Source organism: Lissotriton helveticus, chromosome 12, assembly GCF_964261635.1.
Source record: "Lissotriton helveticus chromosome 12, aLisHel1.1, whole genome shotgun sequence".
Lineage (NCBI taxonomy): Eukaryota > Metazoa > Chordata > Amphibia > Caudata > Salamandridae > Lissotriton > Lissotriton helveticus.
Window position 1 is genome coordinate 780,176,200 of NC_136073.1, and position 26,352 is coordinate 780,202,551.

Genomic DNA, 26,352 nt, shown 5'->3' on the forward strand with positions numbered 1-26,352 from the left:
TACCTACCCCCACTCCGGAAGTTCCCGAAATGCCACAGGTCACCGGTCACGCCCATCCGGAAGGTGAACCACACAGCACGTGTGGGGCGGGGCCTGCTGACAACCGTCGATCGAATCGCCAGTGGGATGTCCAGGAGGCACCACGGGCCCGGCATGAAAATGGCTGTCCCATCCTCTTCTTCGCGGAGTGGGCTGGGAGGGAGAGGCGACGCGGACGAGCCTCTCCCACCTCCACGGATAGGAGGCTTCCCAGCCCCAGTCCGGCCATCACAAATACCTCCACTGAAATTGCTCCTGGTCGGGCTGGGAGGGAGAGGCGACGCGGACGAGCCTCTCCCACCTCCACGGATAGGAGGCTTCCCAGCCCCCGGCCCGGCGCCGAACTCCTCCAGCCAGGCGGCGCCCATACTTGCGCAGCACCGAACATACAACAGCGGCGCCTATACCTGCGCAGCACAGAACATGCAACGGTGGCGCCCATATTTGCGCAGCATCGAACATGCAATGGTGGCCATACTTCCGCAGTACAGGACATACGCCACAGGTGGCCATACTTCCGCAGCACGGGACATGCACTGCAGGCGGCCATACTTCCGCAGCACAGGACATGGGACTTGTGGAGCACGGGATGTAGAGTGGCCATCATGCATGCCCATGAAAGAGGGCAGCGTGGAGTGCACCGGGAGAGGGAGACGGCGCGAACGAGTCTCCCTCGCCCCCCCGGGTGGGGGCACCACAGCTGCACCCTAGCCGAGTGTCCTGCTCCCACGACGCGGAGTTCCATTTCTTTCACCCCAAAAGGTCTCTTCCACTCTTGCAGACTCAACGAAGGGTGGCTGCTGCAGGGCCTCAAAATGGCGTCTGGGCCCCCTGGAAGGCGGGTCTAGGCCGCTAGAGTAACTTTGACCAGCAATGTAACTCGGGCGCTTGCCCACCGGGGCACGAGCCCCCACCTCCGACAGCATCTCCACAGCCTTGAAGATTCTACAAAAGTCCCGGGAGCCCTCGGCCCCTGCCGGCTTCCAGTGAGGAACAACTGCCTTGGTCGCTAACGAAATAACCACGACATAGCCATCCCTTCTGTTAGCATGAATTTTTGAACTGCCGAAAAGGACTCTGGTCCAACCGCCGGTTGTAGGAAACATTTTTTCTGATGCTACTTCCGGACTAACCCGGCCCCGCCCAGAATGGCGCCGGAATCAATGAGAACTTACGAACACCTTGTGGTGTTTTTAGCTAAAAAGACTCGATGTTCTGAGATATGTATATGATCCTTTGTACACTTGACGAAAAAGAGGGAGGGTTCACTCGACGAACATGTAAAAAGATCACGTTAAAAATGTTGTTTTCAATGTACGATTTATTATGATATTATTGTAGCTAATACGTAACCTCGCTTGTGACACACGCCCACGGTATGCATATAGGAAATTTGATTACAACTAGCCTGACTGTGCTTCCAATTATGAAATGAATGCCCCTTGATCCCTCACCTATTGATAGACCTTTTTAGTTCCCTGCAAATAACTAAATAAACCCTTTTTAATGTTTTTAATGCTGCAAAATACCCCCCTTACTATATGTGCTTCAGCCGTCGCCATGTCCGGCCAAATACGATTACACTCTCATATCCACATGCTGAACGATGGTGCAAATAAAGGTTTTCCAAACTATGAACAGGTATTGCATGCCCTTTTTTTAAATGTGGGATCAGCGGGAGAGTTTTTCTGTGCACCCTGCTTTGCTCTCTCTTTAAGGTTATTAGAAGATGGTTGCCCAACCCCGGATGAAGGATCGAATCTAAGGCACGATACTCTGCCTCCAAGTATGCGACTGGCTTAGGAACTAACGCATGGAGAAGGACCTCGACTTCTGAGGATGGGTAAAGTGAAGCGGTGTATATGATAGAATGTTATAAAGGTACGGCACTAAAAGGCACTAGGGAACAAGTTGGCCGAAGAACTGATATGCCTTAGAACATCACAAACGTTGAAAGAAATTCAAGGACCCCGATAACTATATACACCTACCAACTAGATACCTCGCACTAAGTGCTTCTAATTTTTTAACGTTTCCCTACACACGGCCTATAAGGACACACTGCCCCCCCCCCCTGGCTTCAGAAACCTAAGACCCCAGGGATTCTACCCCGAGGAGAAAAGACGAGTATGAGGTAAGTAAAGGACTTTCGTGCCCATGCATTTGAAATGCGCGAATGTTGTCCCCTCCCTTCCCCTCTTTTCCTCCCCCTACAGGTTACATTGGAGATCACGACCGAGGTATGGTGAAGATCTGAAGCCTCGCCATGTCTGATACACGAAGCGGACTAACGTTGCCAGATGGCACCTAAGCACACCCACAAACTGCTCTTGTAACGAAAGAGCCAATAAGTTGTATAATATGATAAAACACGGTCACCCCTAATCCGTGTTGCGTGAATGGGCACGTGTCACGTATGTCTGAAACTATGCCGTGTTGCGTGAATGGGCACGTGTCACGTATGTCTGAAACTATGCCGTGTTGCGTGAATGGGCACGTGTCACGTATGTCTGAATCTATGAGAAAATGTTTTTGTGCGACTGAGACGCTGACTTGACTGATCGGAGGACCGAGAGTGCGAGAAGTGCGATACAATGGTGTCTTTTACTCAATGCATGTCCCCTCTACCCTGCCTAATGCTCGTCCGTCCCAAACTGCATGTTTTCGAAATTCTAACACGGACCCGTAATGTCTTATGTTGTGTAATGCGCTGAATAGCCTATCTTAATACACGGCCACCCCCCCATGTCGCACGTGTACTATTTAGCCTATTGTTGCACATCACTCTCTCTCTCTCTCTCTCTCCCTCTCTCTCTCTCTCTCTCTCTCTCTCTCTCTCTCTCTCTCTCTCCCCTCCACACTCTCACTCTTCCGAACGACTAGCACCAAAATTGGCAAACCGCCACCCCTAGTGCACCCCCCAATTGGCTCCAAATACCGCAAGTATTTGCACAAAATTTGTCTTAAATATAATCACCCTGATGCCGTGTCACTACCTCTCCTTTCTGCTAAATATTGATGAAACCTAGAATTGGCCAAACGGGAAAAGACCGGTAAGACGACTAAGGTTCCCTAATCTGACCCGTAATAAGGGAACTACACGTCAGTGGCTTCTATGAAAAAAAAAAAAAAAAAAAAAAAAAACTGCCTCAGATAACGCGACCTTCCCCGTCCCGAATCGTCGCAATCCCCAAACAGTAAATGTGATCGAAACATCCCCACCTTCCCAGAACGCCCCCAGTTTTGTATCAGCTGCCCCAGACGAGATTTAAAAAAAAAAAATGTCCCTCACCCCCGGTTGTAAGAAGCAAGTCGACTTACAACTAACACAGGCCAGCCATTGTTCCTAGAAATGATCTGTTGATGAGCAAGCTACGGAGTTTTAGAATTCGAGAAATGTCACTGAACGCTTACCAACTAAACTGTGGCCTTCTGCTAAATAACGCCCTTATGACACAAAGCAAGACGATAGTCCCTAACCACAGTTTGCTATGTCCCTAGTTGTTTTCCATAAGACCCCGGTTTTTAATAAAGTAATCGGGTTGTAAGAGGCTATGTAGGAACTAGAATGATGTTTGCGAAGTTAAGATTAGGCCGAAATGAAGAAATCGTTGCAATGAACCCTGTTGAAAGTAAAATGTTTAGCTGAAAGGTAGGATGCATTTATAGAATGGAAAATTGTTTAGCCTATGTTCGTCCCTCAGAAAGATACCCATCAGACCATGGTGATAGCACGTTGCACTTTTTTCGAAAATTATAAAGCCCTGGAGAACGGTATAGCTTTGTAAGGCTCGTACTAGGAAGGTGGGTCTCCGTCAGAAGAACTGACGTAACTGTAATACACAAAATGCGATGAATAGGTACCAGATTTCGTACCACGACAATGAATGTAACACCAACAAGCACCAAAGAAATAGTTACGAAGGAAAGTTATAGGAAATCCAACAAGCCCATCATCAATTATTTATATGATGGTTGTGAACCCCAATGTAACGGATGTTTCTCATTTTGCTTGGAGCTGGGAGAGAAATAGACTTATGTGATTACCTTCCTCTGCCAATTCTCTAAAGACTGTCTTTTCAAACTCATTTAAGGGTACCGCTGTCGGAGGAAAGAGAGACCGGATGTGGGAGCACGTGGCCTGACTACAGATCGTGGAACATCTGCGACATTGGCCAAGGAGAGACCGCGACAGAAAGGAGTTGCAGGACGAGGCACTGTTTCCGACAAAATGAGAGGAAAGGGCTGACCTGATGCCCCTGCTCAATGTTCAACGTGTGCCGAAAAGTCCCCGCTCTCTGAATTCGGTCATGAGCCCGCCTACCTGGAATTTTCCGTCCCCCTGGTCTGTTCCCGATTTGGCCCTGCTCCATCCCCCCCCCTTTTTCTCCGACCTACCCTATGGACTACTTACACACACTCTTCTTCCACCTGAACTTTTTTGACAATTGACTCAAAAGGACACAGGGCGAAAAGGACCTTTTTGACCAGGAAAGCGAGGAAAAGGTCATGCCCTGCAACGCGGAGCTCAGAAGAGAGCTGGACTCATCGCTCCACCGCCGGTGCTCCACCGTGCCAACAGAAGACGACAAAGAATGCTGAGAACTCACTAACTTCGAACAATGACACCCCTGATTATTGTTTTTACTACGTCTCATTTCTCTCCCAGCCACCATTGTATTGATTATGCTCCAACCAAATATGAACCGAACTTACATGTGTAATAACCTATCAGTTCACATTCCGAATGACTACAAGTATCTATGAAATGTACTCAATGCTCTCACTACAGAATCGTTTTTACCCGATATTGCATTACTATGACTTTCCTGCAAACGAGTTTATCGATAGACCCGCCTCCTAAGACGAAAGATTTTAAATGTAATGTTTATAGCTCCTTCACCTGGGTTCCTACTCCTTTACTTATGACCGCCACAGTAGACATGGATAGGAAATAGGCCAGCAAGATGTCTTGGATATGTTAAAGGGAGGACTGTGGAAAATTAGTACGGTTTGGTAAACATAATCTGCGCCATCTTGCCTTTTTCCCCTGATGCCACACTTTTTGTCGTGCGTACCCGCCATTTTGGGTGCCTCGATCAGAACCACCCTCTGCACACCACTGGCCCCCCAGCATAGCCCTTCGTCCTCACAAAGCCCGCACGCTGGCAAACCCCCCGCTCGCACATGCCTCGGGTCATAAACCCCTCTTCAGCGCAGCTCTGCCTCAGAACCCCATCCTGTTCCCAGCGCGACACCTCCCCTCATTCCTTTCATGGTCCCAGGCCCTTTGATACAAACCCCCTTTCCTGTGTGCCCGTTTGTCTTCCTCGTTCCCAGGCCGACACCTAGCTCTGCCGATACTGTTTATTGCCCCTCCCCGTACAGTAGAAAGCTTCCCTCATCAAAGGACCCCCGAGTTGATCAAAGCCCCCACCCTATGAGATCCGATCAAACCCCCACATTCCGTGAATCGGCGGAATGTCCAGCTGCGCGATAATCATCACCTGTTGTGACCGGGGTGGGGACTTCAACTGTAAATGTGTGTGGGAACGGGCCTGAAGGGGAGATTCGGAGGATGTCCTTTCATACTTCAAAGCATTACAAAGATGTGTTACCTGCAATAAAGATGATGAAAATGTGTATAAAAGGCCAGGCCTCAGAGATGCGGGTAGAGCACCTCGTGACGATACTGGCTGTCTGAACTGATGTGTTCTCCTCCGGAGAGAATAAACCTTGTCTCCTGCCTTCCCGTCTCCAGCGCCTGCCTCTTCATTGATTAATATTTTGTGGGTTCAAGAGGCGATACCGCCGGGCAAATATTGATTGTCCCTGACCTAGTTTTCACAACCCTGGGGGTTTTGCTGTAAAGGTTGAGGCACTGTGTACCACTGACACATCAGGGACCAGAGGAGGATTGTCGGCCGCACTCTGTCCCACTGACACATCAGGTGCCGGAGTGGATAGCCCTTCTGCACTGGGAGGAACTGACACACCAGGGTGATGAAATGTGGATGGTGTGGGGCCAGCAGCATTCATCATTGCCACGCCTTGTGGCAGCAATGCCACGATGAGCATCTGCAGGGCATGGTAGATCCCAGCTTCATTCCGCTGATGTGCAGCGGTGGCTGCCATCCTTTCCGCCTCCAGCTGCACCATGTCCTCGGCATGGGTGCCAGCTCTCGGCTGTTATTGCTGGAGCAACTCTGAGCGTACAGTTGTTCTTCTCTCCGCGTCATGACTCCAGCGATGTTACTCAGGGCTCATTGGAGACCATGGAGCAGGCCTACACACCCAAGGATGGCGTCAAGTTTGGTTGCCATGATGCTGAAGCCCAACCGCTCCTGCTCAGCCGTCTCCCTTTGGCACTCCAGCACCTGGTGTTGGAAGGCCAAGTGTTGTTCCTGAGGACCTTGGGAGAGTGCTGGAGGTGTGGGTGCCTCCTGCAGGGTGGTTTGGGTAGTGGGTGGGATCTCCTCGATGCAGCTGGGCTGCCCTGATCCTGGAGGTGAGTGGCGGATGAGGGCAATAATGTCTTGGATGGTTTGGGTGTCGATGCTGGTGTTGTCCTCCTCGTCATCAGTGAAGAGTTGCTGGGACTGCTCTGCAGGAGTTGTTTACGGTGCCCCTGCGATGTGAAGAGTTGATGGTGTTTTACAATGTGTCCACATGTATGTAGCCGCATGGTACACATTGACATTCACACAGCATGGCATTGTACATTGTGGCAGGCTGTAGATCTGGGCGAGGACCCAAAGTCATTGTTGGTGTGCACTGTGCTCTGCTTGATTGTGCATATGTGCCATTGTGCCCATCTCCACCCGTCCCTCCAGTACCTGCTGGTCACTCACCCTGTTGCGGTTGTGTTGTGTCCTGTCGAGCAGTGTCCGATCCCCCGACTCTGGCCACAGTCTCCACACTGATGACTGTCGACACCAGCTCCTCCATGTCATCCAGCACGAGCTGTGGTGCTGGGCCCCAACCTCGAGTCTGCGTTGCTGCCTTCTGGTTGGCGGAGAGTTTCTCCTTGGTCCTCAACTTGATGTCATTCCATCGCCTCTCAACCTCATCCATTGTCCTCTTGTGCTCTCCGACGGCATTCACCTTGTCCACGATGTCCCGCCATATTCCATTTTTGGTGCCCAATGACACGTTGGAGGTGACGACCAGTTGCTGATGGTGTTCCATCACCTCTGTGATTATGATCCCGTTCGCCTACAGACTGAGCTTTGTCTTCTTTTTCTTCTTGTCCTTGCCCTTCCCTGTCCCAAGGTCCCAGGCTGGTCGTCCGGGGTGCTTGTGGGGTTGCGCTCGTCCTCTGCGCCTGCTCTGGCTGCCTCCATGGTGATTGGGTGTTGGTCAGTTTATGTTTGGGTGTTTTTTAAACTTTTATGGTGATTTTTACCGCTTGCCAGGTGTGTGTTGCTGGCCTGGCGCTGCTTATCGCTGATTTCCTCTTCGCACTTTTGCCCATCGCAGGTTTTTTGGTGTTGTGGTGTGTGTTTTTGTCTCCATCGAGGTGGTTGTATTACGGCAGACTATTGGATGCTACTGCCTTGTTGTGAATTCCACGTTGTTACAGGGTTATTTTCCAACGATAGACTGCGATGTTGAAAGTTGCATTACGCTACTCTTGCCGTAGTTATCACACTTTCTTGTGAATATACCCCTTAGTGTATTAAGTTGATTGATGAAATAAAGCATGATGGGGAAATTTGACAGCGTAGAACTCTACTCTTCTTAGGCATTATTATAACCGTAATCTTCATCAGCCATGTTTTCTTACTCATGCTCCAAAGTGTATTCTGAGATGGGGAACTCCCTCTATCTTCTTTAGGTAAATTAAGTAAAGAATCTTAAATGGTATGATGTCTAATATGTGAATGTCATTGTTACTGGTCATACATCCTTGGATGAATACCCATGTATCACAAATAATGGTTCAAAGAGAACAACATCATGCCATTGAAGAATCTTTATTTAATTTACTTGAAGGCGTTCGAGGGAGTTCCCTGTAGAGGAGTGCACTTTGGGGACTCTGTTCCCAGAGTGGGAGGGCACAACAGATACATAATACACCCAGAATCAGAGGACGATACCCTGGAGCACCAAATAAAGTTAAACAAACAAGAATACAACCCTTTCGAGTGCCATCTTGGAGTGCACTGCCAACAACGTTTCTTACTCCTGCTACAATTGCCCACTGGAAGTGCTCATCTCTGACATGGAACTACTTTTTGTACCTTTAAAACCATGCCCTCTCACTCCAATGACCTCAGACTAGGCATCTGATAAAGTTTTTTGTAAGAAACAGATATGTGACCAAAATCAAAATGTGAGTATCCTAGAAGAATTTGCTTGACTTCCTCTGCTCACTAGCGTGTCCCACTGACTCCATTTATAGAGTAATGTAAGGGGATTACTTACCTTAAACAGGAAATATTGTCCTCACCACCAGAACTGATCCCGCCAGACAGCATGAACCTGGAATAGAGGGTGGTGCAGACCTGAAAACGAAAAAAATGTGCAAGGTGTGAGGAGCAGAAGCAAGATGGAAGTGGGTCTCACAAATGAAAAGATGGGGCACAGGAGAATCCCAAGCTCTTGCAGAGAGGAGATAATGCCTGGAGGTCAGAAAGATAGCGGGGAACAGCCACAGAGAACAGCCCGACCCAATGCAGTGGAACCCGGGATAGGAGTCAAAACCAGGATAGCAGAGGAGCCTGGAGACACAGAGCCAGACAGCACATGGTTGTGGCTTGTGGATTCCTGGGGTCTCTGAGGAGTCAGGAGGATGCCATTGTGCCACTGCACAGTCTGAGGGCAGACTGCACAATGGAATTAAATGAAGAGAAATCTGATGTGGGAGAGAGGAAGAGTCAAAGGAAATTGTTTGAATTGCATTGTGAGGGCCCAAGCGACAAGTTCTTATAAATCATGGAACCTCCCCTTGAAAAAGTCCATAACTACATAGTAACCTGACAAGCGGAAAAGAGGAACGATAGAAAGAGACAGAATCATTTTTCTTTTTACAGAACCTTACGATCAAGAGCAAAGGAAGGCCCATAAGGAAAAGACAGAGTCATATTTCTTTCAGAGAAGTATTAGGAATAAGGAGAAAGAAAACAAATAAAACAAGCATTGGTAAATGCATTAAGTTTCGCCTTAAACTCTCCACTGGGCTCTGCATGCACAAGATCACACATAGTGCAATAAAGTGATGAGTAGTGCAGGGTGGTGAAAGAACAATGCACAGAATGAAAATGAGACAACAAAGCATTGGTATTCGGTGCGGTGGGTTCCTAAGAAACATATGGGCCCATGAATTAAAAAAAACAGTATTCTCACCAAGTTGACACTTGCTTCCTTGCCTGAAGCAGCATCTGAACTGGGAAATACTCTGTTACCATTCACAGCTCTTGATCTGATTCTGAAACTATCAGCAAGCCGTTGGATGGGAGATGTTGTACTTTAAACTTGGAAACGGAGAGCAAAATGGCACCACAAGACCCACAGTTATTGCCTTATTGCAGTTCTTTCTTCAGACGCTGACAGGTGTGGGCGGAGGCGGTGAGAGAGAGGCGGCGTGCAATGGGGAAAATGGGCGACAGTGGGAGTGTAAACCACGGCTATTCTGACAATGCCTTTCATTTCCTGTTAGGAAATCCTGGAGAGGCGGAGTCTCACAAGAAAGAGGAAAGGGTTTCCTTGCTGTCTAGAACTTCAGCATGGTTCAGCTATGTGGGCATCAGATGTGGTTGCTTCGGAAACACTCGACAGGCCTAGAGTACGGAGATAGAGTTTTAATAAAGTTCAGCATGAGCCGTGAGACGCAGGCAGACACAGAGCACCGCGTACGTACAAGAGGAGCGGCGGCACAGGCCAGGGCTGTTCCAGTGGTGTAACACAGGCCCCGCAGTTTTAGACTAGATCTGAGATTGCTTACACAGTGACCTACAAAACTTACCATTTGCGGCACCATTTCTGTTCAGACGACATTTTGAATGATTGAAACTAATCCTTTGCTGTTTCTGAGAAGACGCCTCCGTTAAGTTTTTTTTCTGAAATGTTGATGTTTTGCCTTAGTAATGAATAGACTGCTTATATTAACGCATACCTTTCTCACTAGATAGGGGCCCTCTCCCACTTGTCTGGTGGTGGGTGCAGGGTGAAACGACCTTGGACTGTGCTAGGTTCTGTGAGATACGAGAACCAAAACCTTTTTTTCCAGTATTTCATTGTCCAGCTGCAATCTTTCTGGAAAATTCTATTGTGGGCATGCCTTTGCCCTTCTATGAAACGTATATAATGTATCTTTATGCTTGTTGATTTGTTCCCTCTGTACCACTTTTCGAGACTGTGCAGACGGGACTCCACTCTGAGTGCATCTGAATTAAACAATTATTGGTATTTTCTCCACTTTTCTTCCGACTCTTCATTTGGTATGGAAGGCTGAGAGTTGGTCCAAGGTTATCCGGGTGGCCCTAAGTCGGTCACTTCCTTCAGCACCCCCCCGTGGTGCGGGTTGGGCCCCTAAGCTCCAGGTGGCCGCCTCGGCACAGTACTCTGCTGGAGAGCTCCTAATTGAGTCCAGAGGGGCCCCTCCATGTGCCTTGCAGGGGGGCCCCCTCACGTTTTGTTACGCCAGTGGGCTGTTCCCGGCTAATGAATACCCCTCTGCACTCCCCGCAATATATACATGCACACATATCTGCATAGCGGGAGGATGGCAGTGTATTTTGTTGTTTTCGGCTGCGCTGTGGCTGGCAGTGGAGTGTTAAAGGCTTAGCGTGCCAGAAGCATGTTGGTGGAAAGAGAGTGGCACAGAAACTGGAAGGTGAGCTGGCATGCACACATGGGCAATGCATAGCGGGCATGAATTCATATCACACCAACCGGTACATCAAACTTTCCCATCTTGCCCCTTTATCAGCCAAAGCCTGCATGTGCTCGCTCCCTAGTAAAACCCTACAAATTTAGCGGAACACTAAACTCAGCTGGATAAGTGAAAGAACAAACAACCGCTCAGCAAGCAAGTATCATGGGAGTTGAGAGGATGTGGCAAAATGGCCAAATCTGCTGACTCGCGAGCTGGGGATCCCAGTTTGGATCTCGACAGAGCAACATCCTGTGATTCTGGGCAAACCATTTAATTTATCCTGGTGAGACATTGTTACAAATCTGCAGCAAGACGAAAAAGCATTAAGAGGCAATACTTTATGGAACAATAGTTTCACCTGCCCAAATGTTAACGGTATTTCGGCGACGGTAAAATGATTTGGCTTGGAGGACAGCATCACCAGCCAGGCTAGATCTTTTTTGTTCTATGCCATTGCTAGCTAGAAGGCAGATTTGCATACAGTGGGTTGAGAAAATTGCTCCATCATATTCAGGTTGGCTCACGTCCCTGTATGAAATATCAAAAGTGGACACGGCTAGAGCTTGCAATAAACGTAACCTGGCCTTTTGGGATCTGTTGACACAATGGAGATAGTGTTCAGGGTTTTTTTTAGGTTTTTTTTTCCCCCGGGTCCTATGATTATGCCAGCAGCACTCCTTGGACCGGGTCTGGCCTCGTTACGGTTTTTGGTCCTATAGGTTGAAATATACCTAGATGGAGTTAGTCCAAGATCTTAAAACCCCTCTTCTTCTTGGGACCTCTCTGCCACCAGGAAAATATTCTCGGGTTCTGGCGCCTGAGATGGGCAAGACTATCTTTGCTCCGCCTCTTGGTCAGGGACACGCAAGGTGGCTGGTATCTCCTAAGTAAGGGGCAAGGCAAATGAGGACAAACATTTTTTTTTTTTTTAAATGATAGGAGAAGCAGGTGAGGAACAAGCATTGGTAAATGCAGGAAAATATGCGACAGCCAAAAGAAATGGAGTAAAGGAAAATGGCAAGCACAGGAACTAATGAAAAGCCAGGAAAGCGGGGTGGCGGGTGTGAGTCTCCTTTAAGATTTATATTAAAAACAATAGATTTTTCAAGCGCTGGGCAGGCGAAACCTAAAAAGGGGTGAATATGACATTAGACAAATATGACTACTTACCTTACCTTGTTCTTGTATGTTCTACTGATGAGAAAAATCAGTCCTGAAGGCCAGTGGAAACCATGGAACAACATCTAGCCTTAGTTACCAAAGGAACTAGCAAACGAAAAAAAAGGCTTTTGAGAACTGAGAAAGAATTCTGAAAAGCCTTTTTGTACTTAAAACAAGAGAACGATAAACCTGACAATAAAATTAACTTATCAGACTGTTTATAACCTCAAGGTACATTCTAAAACCTCACAGATAAACTCTGTCTGATTGAACTTGTGATTCTCAGATGACTCCTTTTTCTTTTTCTCAATAAACCCATTAGGACTCCGGCTGACGTCTAAGATTATAATTTTACACTGGCATTTAAAGAAAAGGCTGGCTGCTACAGGAGATGATGGCTTCCTTGGTCGTCCAGAGGCATCACCCTGATTATCAGCTAATGTCTCAAATGGGCTTCCTGCTTGGACAGTGGGGCCTCTTTTTGGCAACTGACAGCTCATCTGACACCTGACGTGCCACCATCTCGGATCTCTGACAAAACAATTGATTCAAAACTTCCACCCCAGCAGCCATCTCAGCGGAGAGGTCAAATACTGAATGGTCATGGGAGGCTGGACTCCAGGGCTTCTGCAGAACTCGGTGGTCTCAGTTGGGCAGAGTGAGAAACTGGTCTTTATTTCAAGGACGTCAGGATCCGGTGCTGCCTTTACACAGAATCCAAATACACAAACACACAATGTACTCTCAAGTGCCTGGAAGCCCTTCAGTGCAGAGTATGTGCTTCATAAAATGTATCCGTACGCGCATTACAGGGGGTTTAGTTACTTCCACAGCGAAATAAGGTAATGCAATCCTTTAGCAAGCATCTATGAGATATAGTTGTTGGAAAAACAATAAAAGGTCCCGAAGGACAACCAATTCTCCTGTTTGTATTTTAAGGCGTAGACAGGAAATCCCGGTGCTCCCGAGTTTCCAGGTCCATAGTCTGTGACTCATCCAGTCCAGGACTCTTCTCTGCACTCTGAGATTTGTAGTCTCTCTATTCTAATGGGATAAACGGGACTACCAATCCCACAATGCACAGTACAAACAGGAACTAGGTGAGCTAAGCATGGAAACGGGAACCGGGGAGCCCTGGAAATACTCCTACTTGTGTCAAGGTGAGTGAGTGATGATAAACTGAACAGGCCTCCTCAAGCCTGAAACAAAGGAAGGAAACGTCGATGAAAGTGATGCATCCAAGGCTGTAGTTTCTATGTATGTCTCAATATCCAGAGGGAAAAAAATATTATTAATTATGGACTTTAGTGAACTAAATCCGAGAATCTTTTGTTTGCTCTGAGTTTGAGTTAACCAGGCCTTGGGAGGCCGAAGAATCGGCTTCGTGGTTTTTTATATTTTTTTTAATGGGTCGCTTCAAACCAGTTGAACTTGAACTGGATCGGACTGAGATAGAAAATTGGCCCGGGCAGTAAAATAAAAGTGCCCCCATTTACGAATTAAGTAGCTAAAAAAGTTTCCCATATTATTTGCAAACTTGGGCAGTTTTCAGAGTATAAAAAAGACGCGCTGTGTTGGCGTTTTGCAATGTAGGGCAGACTGCATGGATTTGATGTTGCTGCAGAGAATGCGCGTTTTAAAATTAGAGCCAATAGATCATTCAATAGGGCGGCCCATAACCGCCCTTTAAGTGAGTCCGACCCGGTGTGAAGCAGCCTGATGGCGGCCTCACCTGGAGTGAAGGGGCGGGACCGGGGCCTTTAAAGAGGCCGGTGAGCGGGCCGTCTGCTCGCTTCTCTCGTCCAGGATCCTGTGTTCACCGCCTGTGGCTCGCGGTAAGGGGCTCGGAGACGGGGCTGTGGCTTGGTCTGGGTGATGACAGCGGGATTCACTTTGGTCTGTTTGGGGGTGGGTTAGCTGCGGTGTGGGCTTGTTCTGGGTGACACCCCTGAGGTGTGTGTGGTCTGATCGGGTGACACAGGCGTGATTCTCCGCGGTATGCGTGGTTTGTGGTCTGTTCTGCGGGACTTAAGGCGCTGCTCCGAGGCTCAACCAGTGCTTTAAGGATGACGTTTCAGACGGCACCCCTGATACATTGTCATAGCCGCTTAGATTCCGAGGCCCGGGGTGATCAGCTGCTCCGGTCCAGGCCTCGTCTCTCTGTCCTTTTGGGGTTGGGCCCTGGTTGTATTATGGGGTGCACATGGCTGTCGTCCTCGAGACCGGAGTGGGAGACCCTGTCGTGCACTGGATACTGGCAGCTTTCCTTGATGGGCCTAGAGCGGTCTCAAGATGGGCAGGTCAAAGTTTAAAGTCCAATTAAATGACCAGCAATGAGAAGTCCATTCTAGAAGTAAACACCAAGCACTTGATTGACACCAGTGAGGGTGGGGCCGTTCTTGGCAAGTTCCACCTTGTGCCCTGTGCCTCAGCCCGCCGTGGTGTTGAGTAGAGCATTCTGGGTCTTGTAGTTTGTACTTACTATACCTGAGAATAACTAATTATGGACCGAATGGAAAGCTTTTGAATTTCCTACGTCCAAGTGGTATAGTATGCTGTCCCGTCCACATACTTATTACACATTTTGATACTTTGGGTACATAATTTATGGGCTGTGACACACTTAACAAGTCACAGAATGCAATTCTCCAGATTTGGGACAGCTGCATATGCGTGCATCAGAAGCCTGGACGTTATGAAATGACCATGACTGAGTGTAGCTTACAATATAATTAAAGTTGACCATTTGGCAACTTTGCATGGGTGCAATTTAAGGCCCCATCGGTCCAGGACTTGATATAATTAATATATTCATCCGTCCTACTTAGCATATAATTGCTATATTCCACAGGTGCATGCTTGACTAGCTGCTCCAGTTCAGGAGTCATTTTTTTTTTTTTTTTTTTTTTATTTCCGTACTGTAAAATGGGTTTAATGACCGAATCAACAAGAGGACTAGTCTCAGAATGAAAATTAAATAAACTTGGACTGTCGCATGGACCGCTTGGAAGGTCACTTGGTGTAACTCGCTCCGGTGGTATTTGGAACGGAACAGCAGAACGTCTTCAACCCCCATGTTCTCTTGTGGTATCTGCATCTCGGAGAGCTTGAGGGTGACGCTGCTCAACTCTGAAAAGAATAAGACCTGAGGCAAAAAGCTTCTCTCAGAACCTCCCTGTCTAATGGAAGGGTTGCTAAATACCAAGGCTGTCTTGCCTTGATTTCCCCTCGTGCCTCTTGTATCCACAATCATGCACTGCTTTAGCTCTCTAGATGGATCTTTTTAAACCCTTCTTTCTCACCTTCAGTTTTTACCCCTGTATTTACCTTCCTTTTCTCCTTTTCAGGGTCTCGCATGCATCTCACTTGACAGACACTATAGCTTATAAGAGCTTGGAGCCCGCCCAGTACTGGTCATGTGTTGGCTTCAGTGTCACTTCTTGTTTGCTGCATCCTAATTGGACAGCCCAGGCAAGCACCACTTCCTGTTTTCTTCTATTGAGAAGCGTGTGATTAGTCTCGCTCTACTTATCAAGCTGTGATTCAGGTCCTCCCCGTTTTATTGTGTTCCTTCTTCCCCTCCCACTCAGAACTTCTGCTAACATCTTCTCCTCCCCTCCCCCACATAGTCCATGCTTGTTTACAAGGTATTTGCCTTTCATTGGTTCTCGTATCCCGTCTTCTCTACGATGGCTTCCCATCGAGGCAAGATTTGTTTGCATTCCCCCCCCCCCCCCTCGTTACCTGGAGAATAAACTGAATGTCTGGAGGCTAGAGTGCTTCTACGAATACAGAAAAGTTTCTGCTTGAACCCACCCCTCCTTCAAAAGGGAAAGATCGATGGCTCAATCGTTCTCAGGTAATGCAGTGAGAATCTGGAACTCTCTTCCTCCATTGCTCCGTGCCACCACCTCTATCCGGATCTTCAAAGCTGACCTCAAATCTCTTGTCTTCAAAGACACTTTCATAACTAATACCTTCATTCTCAGACCCCTCTAGGAAGTTTGTTCATCATGGTAAATTTTTAATATTTCCTTGTACATTCCTCACCCTTGCTTGATGTGTTTGATATTGTTTATTTTTATTTTATTTTCGGAGTTTTATGTAGCGCTTACAGACCCTGGGGTATCAGAGCGCTTTACAATGTACATGACACGGAAACATAGGCAATATAGTACAGTGGGTATCAAGGAAATTGGAGACCAAGAAGAGCGAGGTCATTGGCCAGATGTCTAGAGATGGCGGTTGAGCAGAAGTTCTTTTAGTTCTCTTGAAGATCGTGAAGGAGGGATTAGTCCTGATGTGGGTAGGGAGAGAGTTCCAGATTTTTGGGGCATTCCCAGAGAGCAGGAGAGGGGCTTTTTGTTTGTCTTTTTTGGGGGGATTAAGAGGAGTGAGTTGGAGCTTCTTATGTTTCTTGATTGTCCAGCTTTTGTGAGTTTGGCAGAGAGGTATTCCTGTTAGCCTGTGTGCAAGGCTTTGTGTGAGGCGGGCTGTTTTGAAAGCTCAGCATGCTTTGATGGGTAGCCATTTTAGGGCCTGTAATGTAGGGGTGATGTGGTCCTAATTCCTGGTACCTGAGGCCATTCTTGCTGCTGCGTTTAGGGTGGCTCTCATGGGGGCTATGTGTTCTTGCTGTCCCGGTTAGAGTGGCATTACCATAGTCAAGTCTGGACAGAACTAGAGATTGGGTTGCAGTTTTTAGGTCATGGGGGGGTTGGGTATGGGGGGTATGAAAGGTTTGATTTTGTTAAGGAGTTTTAGGTTGTAGAGGGCGCCTTTTGCTGTGGGAACTCATGTTGGTACTTGGGTCTAGAGAGATCTCTAATGATTTGACTGAGTTTGCTGGAGTGAGTTTGCAGTTGCCTTCTATGGTGCTACCCTACCTCTTCTAGTCTCCTGTTTGTTTGTAACGTTTTGCTCATGTAACATAACTGGTTTTATTGTACAGCTTTTTGACACCTTCGGATAAAGTCCGCACTATATAAAAATGCATTAAATAAAATAAAAATTGTTTTCAGAGTTCACAACGTCCGTCTCTGTGGCAGGGAGACAAAAGCAAGTCCCTTTGTGACCACTTTTGTGCACCTTTCTCAAATATGCTGTACTTTTGAACCATAACCCCCCCCCCCCCGGACAATTTATGATCCTTTGGGACTTGCTATTTCTATTCACACTCCAGGCTGAGGTCTCCTCTCATCTAAAGTTGAACAACCTGTCCCGTGTGTAGATGTGAGCTCATTTCTGTCATGAAGAACGATCTCTGATGTTGTATAAATGAGATTTTAGCTATCCGTTTGTGTGTTCCATGATACTGCAGATCTCCTGTCTTCTCAAAATGTGGCTTGAGTCCTCTCAGATTTACACATTTCTTCAAATAAATCTGTAGCGTACTTAAAACCATTGGCAAAGCCCAGAGGCGAGACCCATTTGCTTTGCCAATGCTTTTTTCCTCTCTTGCTCTGGGCCATAGTCGGATAATAAACATAAGTCCTAGTCCCCATAAAAGGTGCTGGTGGGTAGGGTCGGACTGTAAATCTAAAGTACACCTGGCCCATTTTGTCAGACCAAGTCCAATTCAGTGGCGTAACTTAAGCCCCCATGGTGGGGGGGGTCAAGCTTCATGGGGTCCCCTCAGCAAAACAGGAGTGACAGGTGGGAGGGTCCCATCTGTGCTCTTTGCAGCCCCCCCCCCTTAAGTTTGTTACACACTTGCCCAAACCATGCATAGAGTAAGCCTGACCACTACCTGGGGGGGGTCCCCCAAGAAAATGTGTGGGAAAATGGTGCATTTACAATACTTTTGATAATATATTCTCTTGCATTGGCTTTTAAAAAACAATAAATGATTACCTTGCAGTGCCCCAGGATACCCAGTCGTACCCGCAGACATTCTTATTGTGAACACACAAAATAAAATGTCTTCCATGAAACATGAATTTAAATGCAACATAAGTGCACACACAGACTCTTAGGCAAAGCCAAGAAGCTAGAGTGAGCGGCTCTGTCATTTTAAAGCTGGTAATATTTTGGAACCAGACTGAGGGTTTGTGTACTTGCTTTACAGATCGAAACAGTCAAGATGCATCTGGAAGAGCTGTGTGGGGCTATGATCCAGACATTCAAGAAATACTCTGGAGCTGATGGTAAGGATGGAGAGCTGAACCAGGAGGAGCTGTCCAAGCTTCTGAAGGAAGAGTTCCCAAGTCTATCTGTGAGTACAACCTAAAACCTATATTTATCTCTGAATATACACCTATTGAATGTTTGTCAGTGGTTTCAGAGTGTAGTTTACAGAAAAGGTCTTGCTGAGAATGACTTACCATAATTCAGTGCTGAATTCATTTTCTGGATATTTAACTTAACAAAACATATGTTAAATGCAGGTATTGTCATGCTTTCACAATCTTAGTGCTGTTTTAGAATATGCATTACCATACCGGACAAGCCCCCCCATGTAGGCCCATCCCCGATGCAAACACTTACCAATGAATCCTCCCTTGTGTGTGAGAAACTATGTTGACCAAAAAAGTCCGTCGGCAAAAATGTACTGTCCCACATTGCACTTTATTTTTTTAATGTCTTGTTAAACTTATGTGACTGTACTAAAACACATTTTAAATTGCTAAACTTATGTGACTGTACTAAAACACATTTTAAATTGCTTATTGAATGTTCTTTGCATTTCAAAATCTAATTTATAGTAATTTGTTGGAAATATTTATAATATTTTCCCCAAACAAAACTCACATGCCCAAAACATTGACTTGCCTGGGGTGTCGGTCAAACATGAATGGGAAAAAAAAACAGGCTTTAAATGTTTCTGTTAAAAATGTCTCTAGTTGGCGGAGGTATTACATTTGTCCAAATAGGGGCCCTTCTTCCTAGTTCAGCTAAGGGAGTTGCACTCCTAAAATAACCCCTGCTCACCCCCTTGGTAGCTTGGCACGAGCAGTCAGGCTTATCTTGGAGGCAGTGTGTAAAGCATTTGCACATAACCAACAGTAATAGTGTAAGCACTACAAAGACACCACACCAGTTTAGAAAAATATCCAATATTTTTATATACTTAAGACAACACCAAAAACTATAGAAATCCACAATATAGTACTTGGAAATGTTCAGTTATCAAAATAACATAGAAATACAGTACCTTGAAGTCGATAGCTACTCCCGGGCTATCACAGCATCATGAACAAACAAATCCAAACCGTTCAGGCTGACCGCAGCATCGCAGGCCAACTACTGTGTCGGAAAGCCCCTCAAAACAGTACCTTTTAGAAATGCAGGGCGTCTGCTGCCTCTCGTTGAGCTACAAAAGCACGGCGTCGGTTCCGTAGTCATCGGGCCATTGAAGTCCCACTCATTGCAGATTCAAATCCTCATGGTTGAAGTCAGGAGAGCTAGGGTTGGCAGGTGTCGGTTGCTGCAGTGCAAAGTGCAGCGGTACGGCGTGCAATACCCTCAGATCATGGTGCAAGCAGCAGCTTGTTGGCAGCATCAGATGGTGGTGTTTGTGCAAAGTGAAACTGTGCTATTCAGTGCTGGCAGGTCATGGTGCTATCGTCGGCTGACTAACTGGAGTCGATGGTGCCAGTAGGTAAAGGCTGCAGTGTGGGATGTGGATGGTGTCCTGTAACTTACGAGCAGTGCCCTGTAACCACAGTGCAAGCAGTGGCGTTTATTTCAGTGTGGAGCGGCGTCAGGATACCAAGGTGGTGGTGGTGGTGCTAAGTGCAGTGCCCACAGGTCACATTGCGAGCAGCGGCTCGGTGGCGGTGTCAGATGGCTTTGTCAGTGAGACCAGGGTCGCTGTGCTGTTAGGACATGGAGTCGTGAGCAGTGTCGTAGACGCCGTCGGGTTGCTTTTTGTTCTGTTGCAGCACAGAACACAGTCCCCAGTGCTGATGGCAGAAAAACTGTCTTTGCTGTTCCTGAGACTTATTGAACAGGGGTCAAGCTCTACCTCAAGCCCTTGGAGATACTCCAAGAAAGAAGTTGCAGAAAGTTCAGTCCAGGCTTTTCACTGCCCAAGACAGAAGCAGCCACTGCAGGCCAACATAGCAAAGCACTCAGCAAAGTGGTAGATCCTCCTCACAGCTTCTCCAGCTCTTCTTTGTCTTATTGGTCCAATAGTCTTCTCCAATTCAGGGGTTTGGGACCCACTTTTTAAACACCCAAATCCTTTGTCCTCTCAGCAGAGATTGTCTGTGCCCAGCCAGAACCAGTACTGTCCTCTCTGGTTCAGCTTCCTGGCAAGGGATGGAGACTGCATTGCCAGAGGCAGGCAGGGCCTATTCAGGTGCAAGGCAACTCCTCCTACTCTGAATGCAGCCCGGGTCTATTCAGCCCAGCCCTGACTCATTAAGGAAAGGCAGGACACATCAACCCCCTATGGCCATTTGAGAGAAAGCACCTCCCCAACCCCTGTCACTCCAAAGCCAGGCAGTCCATACACATCCTAGCAGAGGCACACAGGATGGCTAAGCAAGAAAATACCTACTTTCTAAAAGCTGTTTTTAAACACAGAATGGAAAAATCACCTTTACTAAAAGATGTATCTTTAGATTTGGAGTTCAGGCATATTAAACTTTATTACTTTATTTTTCTATCTGGTCCCAATGGGAAGTTGTATTTATAAGATGTTCTAAATTAACTCCCATGCCTTCCTATGGGCCAGATAGCATTTCAATAGTGAAAAACGCAATTGGCAGTATTTCACTATCCGGACATGCCCCACACATCCGGGCATGTCCTACCTTTCACATACACTTCGCCTTGCCTACAGGAGTACCTTGGACCTACCTTAGGGTGACTTGCATGTAAGGGTTGGGCCTGGCAAGTGGGTGCATTTGCCAAGTCGACATGGCAGTTTCAAACTGCGCGCAGACTCTGCAGTGGCAGGTCCGGGATACCTTTTCAGGGCTACTCATGTGGGTGGCACAATCAGTGCTGCAGCCCACTAGTATAATTTGATTTATAGTCCCAGGCACACTCAGTGCACTTTACTAGGAACTGACAAGCAAATCAAATATGCCAATCACGGGAACACCAATCCATAAAACAATTTGCAACAGGAGCACTTTAACACTGATCCGCAGTGAGAGTGCGCAGAGACACTAAGCCAGCAAAAACATTCAAAATCGATAGGTCAAAGCAAAAAATCAGGGGAAGCACGCCAAAAGATGCCATGTTTCAAATTTTCTACAGCGACACTCAGTCAATTCTAATGTAAAAAATGTGCACAGAGTAACTAATATGTCCATATATAGCTGTAAGTAGGATCTGCTTCTTATGGTTATCCCCCACTTTTTGTTAAATGTGATACTGTTTTTGACTAGTCTGACTGCGATCCTGCTAATAGAGACCCCAATGGAGACCCCAGTTTATCTGCTTTCTACCTAACCTGTAATGGTAGACACTTTGGTACCCTCCAGATGGGATACTGGGGTACCCTTGTCAGTCCCTAGTATATTGTACAGATGCACCCAGGACATGTTTACCACACAGGCCTCCCATGGGGTGAAGCATGTATTCTGCCACCCATGAGAGGCCATGCAAAAGGGCACCTACAGGCCTGCCATTGCAGCCTGTGTAAGTTGGTGCATGTCTCACTTAAGATTTAGGTTTATATCTAAGGGCCACTGCACTTAAGGCCTGCTATAGGGGTGACTTCTAGGTTTTAACAATCCTGAAGGCAGGGTGCTTGGTTCTAAATGAGGGTGCCACTGCATTAGCAGGACACCCCTGCAGCCTACGGTGTGTATTCTCCCCAGTTGTCAGTGCCTCAGCAATTTACAGCATTATGCAACCGCGTGATGACCAACTCTAAAACGGCTGCATGTAACCCTATCTTGTTTGGTGGCAAAGATTGTGGAATCCTATCCCCACACCGGTAATTGGTGTAGGAGGTATGATTCCTCCCCTCAAAGAGCTTTGTGAGGTCCCAGGTGTTCACGGTACCAGCCGTCTAGTCCCAGGCAGCCCAAAATGGTTGCTGCTGACCAGAGGCACATTTCTGCCTTCCCCTGCTAGAGCATGGCTCAGCAGAACAATAGGCATTCTGTCACAGGGAGGTATGACCATCTCCCAGACAAGGATTTAGTGTATAATGCCTGGGTTGGTGCACTTGCCAGCGACAAAGTCTGCATGAGGGGCACATTTGGTGTCCCTGTGCATAGTCCGTTCAAACCAGTTCTGGGAGCCGTAGGCTCCTTCTCACGCATGAAACTGGACAAATGACATGCGAGTAACCTCCCCACTGTCCAGACCCTCTCCCCTGGGTACAAATGGGCTTACCTGGCTGTAGGACCTTGGATTTGATGTGGAAAAGATCCTGAACCAGAAACCACTGCACTTTGACAGTCTGGACTTAGTTTGGGCATGGCTTGGTCTCCCCACCCCCCCTCAGTCTGAAGCATCGTTAGTGCCCCTGCACCATACAGGCTACGTGCAGGACCTGTGGAGCATTCAGGACAACTTAAGATATCTCCCTTGGAATAAAGGAGACGCTCCTCTGCAACCACTGGCACCACATCATGATGGATTGGTCAGCTGATCCTGAGCTCCTACGGACTCCAGCAGCAGCTCTCCTTCGAAGTCCTCCATTGGATTTGACAGCGGTTTCCGACACCACTGCAAACCTATGCACCCAGCTTCCCTGGGCTAGGTAACTTGGGTACCTTTGTATCCACGGGTGGGGTGGTTCTCCAACATCCCAACTTCCCAGCGTTTCTTTGAAGTCCACTTGGATGGGTCCTTAAACTATAAAACTCCAACCACGACTCTCATAGAATTGTAGAGCACAATCGTGTTCCCACACTGCACCCTGTCCTCAGTGGGGTCCCTACTTGCTCACCTTGGGTGTTTTCTTAGGGTCCCAGTGATTCTATATCCTTTAGACACTGTCTTGACTAGAGTCATGGTTCTTATACTACTATTTTAGTATGTGATTTGGTCTCCCCTTGGAGCCCACTGTATTAGTGCTATTTACTATTGTTTCTGTGCTACAGTATTGTGTGCTTTGTGATAATCTTAGATAGGAAGATACTTTACCGTACTAGAGTTATAGTAATATTTACATTTTTATAACTACTATGTGGTTCTCCTTTCATTTAACCAATACTATAAGGTGGATTCTGGTAAAAAAAGATGCTTAACATTCCTTCATGATTTAAGCCAAAAGGCTGCTCTCCACAGCTACCACTTGAATCGCTTTCTAAGGTTATCTTTTGAACTCTTAAATCACTGTAAGGGTTGTTTGGACTGGTACAGGTTGCCCACTTTAATTAGTTGACAGCATATACCAGGTTTCTTCTCACAACGGCCATTGGGGAAAGGGGGGCTGGGGCGGAGGGTTCAGGTTACATTGATAAAACTCTACCTTCAGCCTTGTGTTCGGTAAATGTCACCAGAAGTGCTTGATGTGCAATATGGGCCTATATTGCCAGTTAGTCATTGTGTATTCTCATATTGGAGGGTCTATTAGCCCAATGTATACCTGGACCTTCACAATACTGCTTGCACTTTGCACCTTAGCAGGTGCTTTCGGAGTTCTTATTGATGTGTCTGAGTGCTGGCTTGACAATGTCATGCCAGTTTGTTATCTCAGTAATTTCTAATCTTGCAAGATGGATTGTCTATGTAAATTTAAAGCTTTAAGGGCTGATGGATTTAGAACCAAGTACAGGATAATCATTATAGAGACACTAGTACTGAAGTCCTCTCTTCCACCACTAACTTAGCTGTGCAGAATGAGTGTCTCCTCTAGATGTGATATTTATTGTGTAGCTCTTACAGAAGGGATTCACAGCTGCTTAAATGGTAATCTCCAAGATTACTTCAGTAGGAGTGTTTGGAAAGCACTCGTGCTCTCTTCCCTTAATAGAAAGCCTGAAGCTTGGGGTGAGAATATGTTTAGAATAAAATTCCAGAATGCTAGCACTTCTGCCTTGTAGGCAGAGCACTTCTTCTGCCATGGTATTTGGACACCCTCCAGTGTACCATACTTGTTTCAGACAAACACTTTGGTATAGTTTGAATGTTTGTCTAGGGTTGTGTGTACTTTAACCACGTTTTAGGATTGACAAAGTATTTGCCAAGGAGAGCTTGTGACCACAAATACTTTCTTCTGGGAGAAAGTCAGGAAGGGTCTTGCTTACGTTCATTAAATTTAAAATTCTACAGATACTGGAAGCTCGGTCACCCAAATGACACCTTTCCAGTAGCCTTGCTGGAAACAATGGGCAGGATTGGGCCTTCACCCCGCATGGATGAAAGCACTTTTGTATCCCAAATTAAGGGGAAAATATGGGTTAATTTGAGCTATTTGCAAGAACCCACCTACTATGACTGCTGATGGGTAAAGAGGGTCAACGCACAAAACCTACCATGACTGAGGTATAGGAATTTGTCTAGTACTTGACCAACTTTCCGCTACGCTCGTAAAATCACTGATGGCTGAGCCAATGTTTAGCCCTTTGTAGTGGTTGCTAGTAGACTGTTCTATCTGAAGTACCTAAATTAGAACAGTCTCCTTATTACCCTGCCCTCCAATCATCTACGTTTTTCTTTTTCTTCTAGTTCATGTCTGGAGGAGGACAGTGGTTGTCTGGTTGTTCTGATGGAATATTAGAAGGCTTGATAAGCATGAGCATATTTCCCTAGGGTTGGTTTCAAAGTCTGACCCCACCCGGTTCTTTTTAGCTCTTGGATTACGTGCAACATCCACACCACCACATTTCCCCAGGTTCATATTTAGTCTCCCTCTATAAAGGGAGGAATGACATTCTAACTCTAATGTAACTTTTGGTTCAAACCTCATGTAGACAAATTGAGGGCAGAAGGATTGACTGTTGGCTCAGGCGATTCAAGGTAGGTGTAGTTTCATGGAATGCAACACTCATCTTGTGCTTGAGGCTGAGGGCCCTTGCTGGATGAAGGCCATTGGACACCATGGATGCTATATGACGTGTTGCAGAACAAGCAAACACTAGACCGTTTCTGTACTACAGAATTTTCTGATCTGCATGTTAATTCTGCAGCTCTTTCTCTCTAGAGAATGACCCTTTAAATCCAGTCCCTCTGCCCCGGTCTTTCAGCTTAGACTGTTCTTCCTTAAGGCAGCAGGTGACTGATTCAGCAACCCCAAGGGTGGAGCTTTAGGCTGCACTGCATTGTAGGAAACCAGAAACTGGACTGCCCTGGGAAGGGATTTGTTAAAATCGTAGAACTTCCAATCGAAGGCTGTGTGCCTCACTTACCACAGTTTGCCATGATATAGGGTTTGAGCAACCAGTACTACTGGATGTCTATTTTTGTCTAACCCATCTGGTCAAAAGTAATGTCTAGGAAACACTGGTTTTCTGCAGAATGGTCTTATGAACAATTTAACAAATGTACTGAGTATGACTCATCTATGTATAGAATAATGCAAATATTGAGGGATGGGGGAAGGTGTTGGGAGGGAATCTTCTCAAATTCCTACCCAACGAGAAAGTAGAATGTTCTGATCATGATTTACTTCATTTTTATAAAACCTTCTCTTGTTTGTTCCCTCTTTGTTCTACAGGCCTCTGGGAAAGACGAGGAAATGGCAAGAGGCGATGAAGATGATGGACTTGGATGGCGACCAGAAGGTTTCCTTCAGAGAGTTTGCTGTATTTTTAGCAACTCTGAGTATGCTAATGGAGGAATGTGAATCCTGATCTAAACTCATTTTGGCTCAGTTTAATAAAAAAAAAATATGGTATTTTGTTAGTTTATTCCTCTTTTCGGTAAGATGTCAGTCTTGGCAAGTGAGTGTCACATGGTTGATCGTTAAGGGGCGATATCCAGAAAAGTTTCCTGCTTTCCTAGTCTGCATGAGTGTGGGGAATGGAGCAATACAAGGATACATATTTGGGGTCCTTCAATGTACTATGCAAACATTAATTCGAAAACTGGAGAGTACAAAGGACTGCCAAGTGAGAACTGCATAAATTTTGACTTGGAATTAAAGTATTCACTTAAATATCCGTGTGAAGCACTCTACCTGGTCCCATTACTCTTCTTCCCCCACCCCCCACACGCACACACATTCCAGATTGCCATAGGGTCAAATAGGACATGTGTCTTAGGCTTATTGTAATATCCTGTAATGCAATTACATTAAAGATATACACTGGGGGTGTGGCCGGGCAGACGTGACCTGCTTCTGCTCCCGGTCGGCGCAGTGCTTATCAAGCTCTACTGGTGGCGAAACTGCATGGAATAGCTACCGCAGACTATCCCCG

At 46.7% G+C, this 26,352-nt stretch overlaps 1 protein-coding gene across 1 annotated transcript; it reads left to right on the forward strand.

Moving 5' to 3' along the window:
- Window positions 1-13,817: 13,817 nt before the first annotated feature.
- On the forward strand, window positions 13,818-26,019 carry LOC144799002 (protein S100-A4-like). Its single transcript, XM_078670150.1, has 3 exons — window positions 13,818-13,914; window positions 18,147-18,293; window positions 25,650-26,019. Exons 2-3 carry the CDS (start codon window positions 18,162-18,164, stop codon window positions 25,776-25,778), a joined length of 261 nt encoding a protein of 86 aa, XP_078526276.1. The 5' UTR covers window positions 13,818-13,914; window positions 18,147-18,161; the 3' UTR covers window positions 25,779-26,019.
- The last annotated feature ends 333 nt before the right edge of the window (window positions 26,020-26,352 follow it).